Source organism: Notechis scutatus, chromosome 3, assembly GCF_049901735.1.
Source record: "Notechis scutatus isolate UNSWTSFEM ecotype Mainland chromosome 3, rNotScu1.2, whole genome shotgun sequence".
Lineage (NCBI taxonomy): Eukaryota > Metazoa > Chordata > Lepidosauria > Squamata > Elapidae > Notechis > Notechis scutatus.
Window position 1 is genome coordinate 11437966 of NC_142011.1, and position 12498 is coordinate 11450463.

The following is a 12498-nucleotide window of genomic DNA, read 5'->3' on the forward strand; positions in this document are numbered from 1 at the left end:
AGGGCTGTAAAGCACTATAAAGCGGTATATAAGTCTATTGCTATTATGAAATTTTATATGGCTGCCCCATTTACTCTCAGTAACTATAGGAGGCTTATACGAATAAACTCCTAATTAAAAACAATACAAAAGAGTGATTCCTATTGCTCTATTAGATCAGGTGAGGTGGAGGTGTTCCAAGTCCCTTGCCTTAGATATTGTCATCTGATGGGACCTTGTGTTCTGTCCTAGGCTTCCCCCCAAAAGCACTAAGCAAACTCTGTCCCAGCAAAACCTCTTTTATTAAATGAATGTGAATTTATTGCATTCCCATTCAGCCAACAGCCTGGCAAAGGTATAATTATGAGCTCAGACCTTATCTATCTTGGAAAGCTGTCTGGTAAGTATTTCCAAACACAGTGCTGACAAGGAAGGGCTGGGCACAGAGATTCACGAGGCTGGAATGAACGAACAAATTATTTTCTGCAGAAAAAAAAAAAACCACTCCCCCTTTCCTTCTCTTTTAATCCTGATGGAAGAAGCCATTCATCGTCCACCTGTGGGTTTACTCCCATGTCGACCCTGAATTCTTAATTGTTCCTTCCTTTTGGCAGCTCTGCGCATGCGCAGGCTGGGAACCAGTTCCAGAAGCTCCCCTGCCTCACTGCTGTCCGAGCCCGAAGGCAGCTGATGACTGCCAACCTGCCCTGGCCCCATCTCTGCCTCTGACGCAGAGCCCTCGTCCGAGCCTTCCTCAGCCTCTATGACTGGCCTGGGTTCCTCCCCAACCTCCTCACTGTCCGACTCTGCTGCCAGCTCCATCAGCCGCCAGCAGGCCACAACACCTTGAAGGGGCATCTTCACTATAGTTGCCTTGGTCCTTTGGAATGTATTTATTTATTTGTCAAATGTTAAAGCTGCCTTCTGGAATCCATATCCTTTTTAGCATTCTGGAAGGCCACAAAGACCTCACTGTCCCTCAGTTCTTGGGCTAGGATGAGATTAAACCAGAGACAACATGTCTATGGAGATTCTCAGTCATTCATGTCATGCTTTTTCAAAAGGCAGCTGGACTTCCTATGTTTTTCTCTTCTCAACCAAGCATCTTCTTCAGTTCTGGCTGAATGGTGGAGTCAGAACTGAAGAAGCTTCTTGAATGAGAAGCAAAATATCTTCAAGGGAAAACAAAGTAAGTCCAGCTGCCTTGTGAAAAAATGCCTTTGGATCAGAGTCAACAGTTGGATGGTCTGATGCCTGGTGGGAAGGATTTGTTTTAATATTGCTTTTATTAGTATTCATGAGTCCACCCTGGGATCTCTATGGGAGGTGGGGAACCATATAAGTTCTTTTAATAAGCCAGTATAAAAGAAAGCATGAAATTGTGAGTTTGGGGGAATTGTAGGCAGTGGAAATGTCCAGATGCCGTTATCTAATTCAGAAGACCTTCTTCTTTTCTGCAGGATGCTTCTGTTACTAGCTTTAAGGGTTGCCTCAGGCACCTAAAACTGGACAAAAGACCTCTAAATTCACCCTCCCGTGTGTTTGCTGTGACCCCTTGTTATGTGGGCCCTTTGGAAAATGGCATTTTTTTCTCTGTTGAAGGAGGATACATCACACTAGGTACTTTTTAAGTGTTGTCTGTTTTTTCACACTTGGTCATTCTTGGCACTTTCTTTCAGGATTGTTTTAACTTTCGTTTGCCTCCCACAAACCTTTTGTGAAGGATTTGCTCTTCTCCTCCCCCACCCACAGATAGGTCGATAGCCATCGGTCAAGACTTTGAGATGACATTGAAGATCCGACCACGGAGTTCATCTGGTCTGATATTTCACATAGGAAGACAGACAAACTATCTCAGACTATCTACTGACAGCCAAAAGGTAAATTGATTAAATTTATTCATCTTTGATTAATTGATTGATTGATTAACAAGCTTCTAAGAATCTTTTTAAATAATAGAGACAAATATCTTGAACATCTGTCATGCCCTTGTTGGAATCTGATTCCGAGGGAGAGGTGGAACAGCTGACAGGGAGTGGGAGTGTGGTTCCAGTGGCCGTGGAGGAAACTGGGGAAGGGCACAGTCTGGCTGGGCATTCAGAGGAAGACCCAGGCCCATCCCCTCTTCATCCTAGGGCATGCAGGGAGGAACAGATCAGGGAGCAACTCAAGTTGTGTGGTTTACAGGGGAGGAAAGGGCCCTGATACCCTTCATTGGCTGCAGCTGAGAACACTTTAAAAGGGCAAACTGTGCACTGCAAAGTTGCTGGAAGCAAAGCGTGAAATTATTCTGGTTTGTCAAGTCTGTTCTGAGTTCTGGCGTCCTCCCCAAGTTTATGTTTCGTTATCTTTTGACGTCTTCAATCCCTTATCCTGCCCCGTCTCATTAATTGCTGCAGTTTGGCTTGTGTTGGTTTTTCTTTATAATTTTATATGTACTTTGTTAGACGGAATTTCTTTCTTTTAAAAGCTGTTTTTGAGGGTTTTTTTCTCCAGTCGATGATAAACTGGACATTGGGGGCCAAGTTGGGGGTATTAAAGGGACTTTACCAATTTTTGTGACTTTGTTGCTTTTGTGCCACGCCCTGGGTCATCACAATATCCTTTGAAGGAAACCAGAACCATTGTCATAGATGTTCCTGGGCATGGACAGTAGAAAAATGTACCATCCATTGTCAAGGAAGAGCATTTTCTAAATGCTGGCAGCTTTAAGATCTGTGGAGTTCAACTCCCAGAATCCCCCAGCCAGTCATGCCAAGAGTTCGGACTGGGCAAATGGCTGTGGAAGATCTCAAGAAGTGCTTGTTCCAAAGTGAAGGGAGACATTTCTGAAGGAATTGTATCAATGGGGCCTTCACAGTGTTGGCCCTTCTTCTCGTGGTACAACTGGCATCCACATTTAAGAATTATGTATTCTTTACTCGGTTTCTGAAAACAGATGAAAAATTGACTGTGGAAGATACTTTGAGGAGACACTAGGTTTTCTTTTATGATCCAACTGTCCAAAGAAGGGTGAGAAGAGAAATATCAGTAATTTTAAAAAAATGAACATTGATTAATAGCCATGAGCAGAGATTGTGGATTAGATGAAAGGCTGAGTTTTACACTTATTTGTTTATATCCCACCATTATTATTTTTACAAATAACTCAAGGCAGTGACTATATCCAACACACTTCCCTCCTCCTGTTTCCTCTACAATAATCCTGTGAAATGAATTGGGCTGAGAGGGAATGACTGGCCCAGGGTCATCCAGCTGCCTTTCATGGCTAAGGTTGGGCTTCAGATTCGTGGTTTCTTGCTTTCTGACCTGGTGCCTTAACCACTAGACCAGACTGGTTCTCGGTTATAAATTTCCTCTGGGAGAAATTGAAAATATAGTAGTGGGGTAGATCTGTAAGGATCCTACTTTTGTTTCTGAGAACTTCCTCGCTAGCCCTGTTCTTCCTGTTAAAGAATCAACCAACCCTCTGATAAAATAAACCAGATTTTTCAGGAGCATCAGGGGTGTCAAAAACACAATTTCACTGAGGGCAGCATGAGGGTAATGTTTGACCTTGGGGAGGGCAGGGAGTGTATGGCCAGGGTGGGTGTGACCAGCATGATGTCACTTGTGTTGTGGGGCGCCTGTGGTGGGCCAAGCACTCTGCCACCTAAAACGGGCTCCTGAGCTGCTTTCGGCCTCCTGCAACCCTCTGCCAGTGAAAACGGAGCTTGGGGGGGGGGCTACCCGCGGCCCTCGCAAGCTCCGTTTTCGGATGCGATGGCCTCCTGCAACTCATTGCCTGGGAAAACTGAGCCCTGGAGGGCCACGTGTGCCTTCCCGAGGTCCGTTTTCACTGGCAGAGGCGCCACGGGCCGGTCCTTCACTATTTCCAGGGTGGCCCTGCAGGCTAGATCTAAGCACCCCATGGGCCAGATCCAGCTCCCCCCCCCAAGGCCTCGTGTTTGACGCCCCTGTTCTAAACGAAGTTCTCCAAACCATTTCTCTGTATTAGGTTACGGTGACCGCAAATACAGGAGCAGCGGAGTTTGCCACGTCTGTGTCCCAGCCTTCCCTCTGTGATGGCCAATGGCATACAATCACAGGTGAGCCACTTTCGAACCCAAGGGATATCATCTTTTTTTTTTTCTGCTGTCTCTTTTGGAAAGAATTGACTGCATCAGAGATGTTCCCCAGACTCTTATATTCTATAAAATTCTCCTCTCCCCCCCCCCCCTTTATCTTATGTTTATATTTATTGACCATCACAATACAATACGCTGAGGAGCCTAATCACAAAATAGTATCTTCGTATAGCGCTGTTGATCAGTTCAGTTGAAGGTCTAGTTGATGTATTGAGTCAACATATTGTCTCAGTGTATTGTTAAAAGCATAAAACAGGTTAATTTAATTAGATTTAATGTGAATGCAGCCGGTAAATCAGTGCTGGAGGGTCTGGGTTTCATGCAACCTTTCTCTCCGTCCAATGGTTGTTGATGGAGGATAAAAATCGGACCGCCAAGCTTCTTTGGGGGTTTTTGGAGTCGATTCAGATCCCAGAGATGCCGGTTACTAATTAAAACATTATAACCTTTGCAAATCATGCATGTCCATCTGTCCCTATCTTAAATAAAGACTCATTCTTTGTTGCTGGTCCAGCTCAGTATGCTTTGCTAATAGAGATCTCTCTGGTTGGCCATTAGTGGGGCTGCAATCCAAGAGTTATTGGGCAACGGGTTGGAAAGAGCTGTATCAGTAGCACCAGACTGATTTGATCTTCCTCTTCTTGCATGTTCCTCTGGCATAAGGGAGCAGGTGGGGCTGCATGAATTATGAAATAGGTCCATGCTGCTCTGTTTTCTTTCCCAGTCATCAAAGGAAGCAACATGATCCAACTGGATGTGGATACCAAAGCCAATTACACAGTGGGCCCAAACGAAATCCGTGGTACTTCTGACAAAGAAAGCATTTATCTTGGTGGACTGCCAGGTAAGTGGGTTGAGGAACTGGAGCATGGAGGAGTCCATGAAATGGACCTACCCAGATTGTTAGTTTTTTTTTAAACCTTCTAGGCCTGCAGAACCTGCAGACAACAAAGATCTAAGATCTAAAGTCTAAAATGTATGAGGAACAATTGCTGGGATTGGATGCATCTGCTCTAATAAAAAGGTCGAGGGGTGACATAACAGTGTTCCAATATCTGAGGGGCTGCCACAGAGAGGGCACCAGAAGGCAGGATAAGCAGCAATGGATGGAAAATAAGGAAGGAGAGAACCAATCTAGAACTAAGGATGAATTTCCTGCCAGTTAATTGGTGGAATGGGGAGGGGGTGTTGGCTAAAAGACCTCCAAGGACCAGCCCTTCCAACTCTTATTCTGTTAAATAAAAGAGAGAGCATGGGGGGGGGGGAGAAAGGAGAAGGAAAAGAAAAAGAAAAGGAAGGAAAGAAAGAGGAAGGAGGGAAGGGAAAGGAAAGAAGGGAAATAAAGGAAAGAAGGGAGATGAAGGTAAAAAGGAAAGGAAGGGGAAGGAGGGAGGGAGGAAGGGAGGGAGGGAGGGAGGTAGGTATTTTGGGGGCAAGGCCAAAGGATCATAGAGGGGATAGGGCAAAGCTGGCTTTTTCTAGACAAGCCACACACTCAAGAGAATTTGGACCTGGTTCAGAAAACTAATTCTGAATACACAGGTAAGCCTTGACTGGCTTGACGCTCCTTGATGCAAGTGACTGTAGCCAGATTCTTTTCTCTGTATCAAGTCCTGCTGGCTTCTGTGCATAAAAAACTTCATTTTCCTTTTGCAGAACTTGCTTCACTGTCCCATGTACATCACCCTCCCTCGTTTGTGGGTTGCATGAAGAATTTGGTGATCAATCGAAACCCAATTGACGTCAGGCAAGCTGGCTCAACCAGGGGCTCCGTAGGGCTCAGAGGGTGCCCGACTGGGTAACTGAAGCTTCCTGGCATGTGTAAGATCAGAGCCACAGATGGGTTTGTCACCCTCACAAAAGGCGACAGACGTCTGCGTGATGCATCTCCTTGCAAACGGAAAAAAGGGTTCAATAAAAGTGTGTGTGTGTATGTATATATATATGTGTGTATATATATATATATGGGGCAGAAGGGCTGTAGTGAGGTTCTCAGCTGGGCTCTTTAGTTAATTTGTAATATATTTGCACATTTCTTCCAGTATATTGGCAGTAGGGTATTTCAAACAATGCACACGGTGTGCGCTTTATAAAAATATTTATAATGGGTGCTAAAAGGCTAAGATGCTCCCTTGCACAAGCGAGACAAAGTCACGGTGATGCCTTAAGCAACAATTTCATCAAAAGACACAAAAGAACCAAGGAGTTTAAGCCTGTCTGTATATCGTGGAATCCTTGGTGCTCTTAAGCTTGTTTTCCTTGGCGATGTTTCATTAAGTAACATAATTTCTGCAAGCTGGTTGTTTGGAGAGCAACGAGGGACTCCGCAGTCCAACCCTGAGCTGCACACATGCTCTTCTTATTGGTATCTGCTTATCTTATCGATGTCTGACCACTGCAGCTGTTCCAATAATTTTCCAGACCGTTCTGTGATGACAAAATGGATGTAAGGGGAGAAAAAACCCAAGATACTACAAAAGGCATGTAAGTTCCCTTTCCCCGCAGATACAAATTACATTTGAAAAACGATGTTTCGTCTTTGCCAACTTCCCAAAAATGATCCAAGGAATGTCTTAGATGTTAATAAGCACATAGAGCGTGATATAATTAACATGGATCTGGGGTACTTTGCGGTTCAGTGTTGTGAGAACCTGGCCAGTCCATGATGATAGGCCATACTGTGGTTTGCTTAATAGCACAAGAGTCTCTAGATCTAGGATTTAAGCGGATTTTGATATTCCAGGCAAAAACGGGGATGCTTCCCTAATAAATATTAGGTGCTGTTGCTGCAGTCTGCATTGCAGTGACATTAAAGGAAAGCAGTTTTCACTTATGAAGGTGATGTCCTCAGTTCCTTTCATAAACTCCCCCCCCTCAATCCTTCACTCTTACTCCATTGTGTTATATGTCTTCTTCAGTTTTAGTATCACAACTTTCCATCAGTCAACCAAGTGGTTACTCCTCAGTATCAAACCAGGTTCACTTGTGCACTTAGAAACATCCGTGTGTTTGTGTGTGTGTATCCCATCACATTGGGTAAGACAGCTCTAAAAAGAATTTTATTACTCAAAGTATATTGGTTATCTTAATGCTGGGGTACATATTGAAAAGTGGATTTTACCTGACCCTGACTTTTATTTCAGCAACTTATTTGTGGGGGGGGGGCTAAATGATGAAAGCAATATTTCTGTACATCATCGCTACATACTTCCAATAAATTTTTCTGATTGTTCCTTTCTTGTAATATTTGTACACAAAGCGGCCTCAGTGCAGGAGGAGAGAATATGTTTGAGCGAATGCGTTCATAGGATGCCACGAAAGGGGATACTGGTCTTCCCTTTTAATAACGTGAATTACATGCTTACAACCAACTGAATTGCTTGCAAGGGTTCAATTCTATAACCTCCCCCCGAATATCAGTATTTTTGCTACTTATTTGTCAATCTCAAAGCCATAACCCATTCTTTATCACCTTGTGTCATGCCCAGCCCACCCTGGGAGGAGCCTCTTTGCAAATGGAGCTTTAAAATCCCTGGATTCGTGGTTCCTGTGAAAATATTCCACTCAAACAATTCCCCAGGCCCCACATTATCCAACAGAGAGGGAGGGGAGGAGAGCTGACTCTCAGGAGCCCCTCAAATCTTTAATGAAGGCAAGAAGTCAAATATTCCACCAATTATAGTCACACCCAGGTACAATTAGCTCGATATAAAAAATATATATAAACGAATAGATGTAGGCTAACCCTTCAAACGTAAAACCTACAGTTTTACTGGATGCAAGATTTCATTTAGACCAATCAAATCTTTCCTAGGGACAAGCGGTGTCTTAAGGCAAAACAGCTGCCTGGGCTATAGCAAGAAACGGGGGAAAAAGTTATTTCCAGAAAGAATTTTGGGAGTGAGATCCTTTACTTGTAGATTCGATACACGGAGTCAGCTAGGGATTCTACTTAAAGTTAATATCTAGGAGTATCATACAGACACAATTAAGAAACCTAATCTAAACTCATGTCTTCCTCTTCGTCCTTCTTCTCCTTTGCTTCTCCTTCCTTTTGGTCGGATTTGACGTTGTTCTGCATGGCTTTTGCAAACGCCTCTACGTCTAGAAACAAGACACATTAAATCGGTAATTCAGCAAGGGAAAAGTTATAAAAGACAGCAGGCTGCCTTGGGCACATTTGACGTGTGTAGTTGCAACACATGACCTGCAACAGCATGGAAGGTTTGTGTTAGTCCAAATAATAAATCCTTTGCATAAATATGCTGGCCTAACTTTATTTCCCTTCAAAATCAGTTTCCAAGGAGCTCGATATCACACTTTCCAGTTCACTATGTTTTAGTAGTAGAGGTTTTATTTATGATTTAGATCTCTACTTGCTCTTCCACTTGGCATACATTCTTGACAGCATAGAATTAAAACTTTAAAATAATTAAACATAAGAGAAGGGAAAACAGTGTGCAACAGCCAGCCGGCTGTCTTTATCTGTCTATTTCAGACCTTGGGGGAACAATCAAGTTTTTAAAGACATCTAAAAATTTGTAGCGCCAGGATGACCTGAAACACTGGGGTTTTCAAGATGGAGCAGCTCTCCGGTAGCATTCTTGGTTAAAGCTTTCCTTAATAGTTCAATAGTAAGGATTCAACTAATTCTCTATAGCCATTTATAGCACAGATAAGAATGCTCAGAATGACCATACAAACAAAAGTGCCAGGCTTTGAACCATCACGTCAGCAATGGACAATCCTGAATAGGATTGTCTGCCGGGACTCTCTACATAAATGGGGCATAGCATCCTCCCCTCACTGACTGCAGGGTCCCACGTCAAACTGTAGGTCACACTGTGATCGGCTGTAAGTTGAGGGCATATACCAGTCCAGTATCTGATTTTTTTTTTAATATAAATGATGCTGAGTTTTAATGGTTAGATCAGCAGTCCTCAACCTTTTGGGCACCAGGGACTGGTTCCGTGGAGAACCCAGAGTTCCACATGCCAGCATGCTAGTTGGGGAATTCTGGAAGTTGAAGTCCACATATAAAGTTGTCCATGGTTGAAAAACACTGGATGAGAGTGATCCAAAAAGCCTTCCAGAAAACACAGCAGAATTCAAATCTCATAATGTATTACTTCATCTTTAGAAAGATTTCCGTTAATGATTCAGCAGCTCCCAATTAGCTATGCAAATGAACTTACCACCTTTGTTTGCTGCGTCTATAGCTTCCGCTGGTAAACCAAATTGGCTCATCAGGGGTCCCAGCTGCCCAGAAGCCAAGGCAGCACTGAACATGCTCAAGGCCTGCAAAATGAAAACAAGACCAGCTCATCTAGGTTATAAAAGATTCTCAGATTCTGAGAAAAATCAAGCTTCTATCTTCAGAGAGGCAGACTACAGACAATCCTGTTCCAAGATGATTTAGTGATTGCAGAATTCAAAAATCCAGTTCCCACTAGCTACATGACCACAAGGGTAGATGAGGGATCTTTTCATGTTCTCATGTTGAGGCCCGTCAGCGGCTAGCGGAGCTGACAGCAGAGTTGGACAGTAGTGAGGAGGTTGGGCAGGAACATGGGCCAGTCCTGGAGGCTGAGGAAGGCTCGGACAAGGGGGTCTCCGCCCGAGGCAGAGATGCAGCCAGAGCAGTCTGGCAGCCATCAGCTGCCTTTGGAGTCGGACAGCAGTGAGGCAGAGGAGCAGCTGGAGCCGGTTCCCAGCCTGCACATGCGCAGAGCTGCCAAAAGAAAAGAACAATTACAAACTAAGGGTCGACGTGGGAGTAAACCCACAGGTGAACGATGAATGGCTCTTCCCATAGGGATTAAAAGAGGAGCAAAAGGGGAGGGGGCTTTTGCAGGAAACAATACATTCGTTCATTGTAGCAGGGTGAAGATTTGTCTGTGCATCTCAGAGACTCTGTGCCGAGTCCTTCCTTGTCAGCACTGCGTTTGAAAATATTTACTTGGCAGCTCTCCAAGCTAGATAAGGTCTGTGCTCCTCAATACACCCCTGAAAGACTGTTTGCCAGGCCTGTGGCTGAATGTGGCTGCAAGAAATTCACCTTTGTTTAATTAAAAGGGATTTTGCCGGGACAAAAAGTCTGCTTAGTGCTTCTTGGGGAAGCCTGGGTTAGAACAATATGATACAATCCAACCAAGGTCATGTTTCATTCATTACATTTTCTTTCTATCCTAGAATATTATGCTCTAATTTCAAACCTCTGCCCTACGATTTCTTGATATTTCAATTAGATCTAAAGAAATTAGCTAGCACTATGAGCTTTGTTGTAAACTGTCAACATGGGTGGTAGTGTAACAATTATAATTCTTAGTTGAATTATCATCAGTCCTGTGAATTCTTAGTTAAGCAGTGCTGGGGTAAAGTCACTGTAAATCAGAAATGTGCAAGCAACACAGCCCCCAAAACAGTACATACTACTGCATTTCCCTGAAAATAAGACCCAACTGGAAAATAAACCCTAGCATGTTTTTTCAAGGTACTTGGGATATAAGCCCTACCCAAAAAATAAGCCCCAGTTAAGATCGTCAGCCAGACAGATGCATTTAGTATTTTCTTGAAATTAAGACATAACTGAAAAATAAGCCCTAATGCATCTTTTGGAGCAAAAATTAAGACGTCTTATTTTCGGGCAAACGATGTATTAAAAGTTTCAAATAGAACACCAGCAAAGCTGTATTGGTTAAAATAACACATAAACTTCTGAATGAACTGTCTCTCATCGCCCACAGAACCTTTTCCCAACCTGACCCTGTAGGCCACTTCGGTTCCTGGAGGTAGTTCTTGGATCTATTGACCCATCACATTTAGTGACAGTTCAAAGTTACAATGGATCTCCCCAGAGTTACTTATGACTCATGCTCAAAGTCACCACATTCACCTGGCCCCTTCAGCAGTCACATAATCGCATTTTCAGTACTTGGCAACCAGCAAATCTTTGCAGCACCTGCAGTCACATAACCATGATTTACAACATTTTTTGCCGGTTTCTGGTGTTTATTTCTGGTTTCTGGCCAAAAACAAAAACAAAAAAGGCCTTTGGGGAAAATGAATTTGCTTAATGATTGTGGCATTTGCTTAACCACCACCCAAAAAAAAAAATGTTGAAAAATAGGGTCCGGATATGTGATGCCTTGACTTACAACTGCAATGACTTACAGCTTTAACTCTGGGCTCAATTACGGTTGAGGACTATCTGTACAAACTAACTTAAGACCTCCTTATTCAACTTGGGACCAAGCTCTGCTCTTCTACTGACATTAAAATGGTTACCTGATGGAACTGCGGAGAGGTGAGCGTGTTCTGAATCTCCTCTGCTGTTTGGGGCAGAGATTCCCCTGAAGGAAGGTAAGGCAGCAAGCGCTCTTGAACTTCTGTGTTGGCCAGAATAGGTGCCATTATTTCTGGAGTAAGCACACTGGACAGGTCAACTGTAGAAGAACACAATTAGGGTTGTCTCTTGAGGTACATGGAATTGGCAAAGATGCTACTGGTGATCACAAATTCCAAGAGTAACCTGGGAATCCCAATGCAGTAGAATCTCTGGTCATGACCATAATTTGTTCCATAACTGGCGATTTCGTTGTCTTCTAAAGTTTCTTCTTCAGGAAATTCTGGGTCAGGGGTCGTGTTTGATCACCACCCGAGTATGGGTTCGTGACCAGATTCAAAAATTTTGTGCATTTTTTGGTCGGAACCTGATTTGGTCGTGGTCAGAAGCATTCGTGACCAGAGGTTCTACTGTATCTATAAAAATCATGACTACCACATCATAAATGTGGCAGTTGATTCTAACTAGCTAACCAACAGCTGCTTAGCACTGGTTCATACTGGGGTATCGGAAGTCCAGAACTTTTATCTAACCCCAGGCCGGAGTAATAAGGACTGTGAGATGTTAGGATGGAAGTTCGAGGAAAGAGGCACGTTTAGAGAAGAGATACCAAACGCGCAGCCCTCTTTTACCTTGCTGTCCTCCTGTTCCGGCTGGTACATTCATAGTAGCTAAGATGGTCTGAAGATCACTTAGCTGGATGGGTTGCGTAGGGCTTGTTGCTGTGCTGGTCCCGTTTCCTGAGCTTGGAGCAGGACTAGGACTAGTGGCTGTGGTCGTGGCAGCTGCAGGAGCAGCAGCAGCAGCAGCAGCAGGAGCAGCAGCAGGAGCAGGCGTTACCCGGGTGGAGGAGGTACTGGAGGATGGTGTCACAGCTGCTGACTGGCTGCGTGAACTGAAAGATTTGGGGGAAAATTCTGCAACTGTTATTTCTCAGCGAAAGGAGAGAAAGGGGTTAAAGAAGTGAAAAGCCCAAAGACCTTCTAATTTAGGCCACCATCTATTTTTCGCTTGACAACTCCTTCTTCTTAGTTTCAAACTCTTAGT

At 43.8% G+C, this 12498-nt stretch overlaps 2 protein-coding genes across 4 annotated transcripts in view; one reads left to right on the plus strand and one right to left on the minus strand.

Annotated features, from left to right (window-relative positions):
* LAMA5 (laminin subunit alpha 5) overlaps positions 1 to 7338 on the plus strand; it is a 225391-nt gene extending 218053 nt beyond the window's left edge. The window contains exons 76-80 of the mRNA XM_087959198.1: positions 1440 to 1599; positions 1732 to 1859; positions 3977 to 4067; positions 4831 to 4950; positions 5763 to 7338. Of these exons, the coding sequence (XP_087815324.1) occupies positions 1440 to 1599; positions 1732 to 1859; positions 3977 to 4067; positions 4831 to 4950; positions 5763 to 5908 (645 nt within the window). The 3' untranslated portion in view covers positions 5909 to 7338. The remainder of the gene's footprint in view (positions 1 to 1439; positions 1600 to 1731; positions 1860 to 3976; positions 4068 to 4830; positions 4951 to 5762) is intronic.
* ADRM1 (ADRM1 26S proteasome ubiquitin receptor) overlaps positions 7146 to 12498 on the minus strand; it is a 36817-nt gene continuing 31464 nt past the window's right edge. For all 3 annotated transcript variants that reach the window (XM_087959213.1, XM_026664893.2, XM_087959212.1), the window contains exons 7-10: positions 12084 to 12346; positions 11394 to 11551; positions 9302 to 9404; positions 7146 to 8210 (exon numbers count right to left, since the gene is read on the minus strand). In XM_087959213.1, coding sequence (XP_087815339.1) covers positions 8104 to 8210; positions 9302 to 9404; positions 11394 to 11551; positions 12084 to 12346 — 631 coding nt within the window. In that variant the 3' untranslated portion in view covers positions 7146 to 8103. The remainder of the gene's footprint in view (positions 8211 to 9301; positions 9405 to 11393; positions 11552 to 12083; positions 12347 to 12498) is intronic.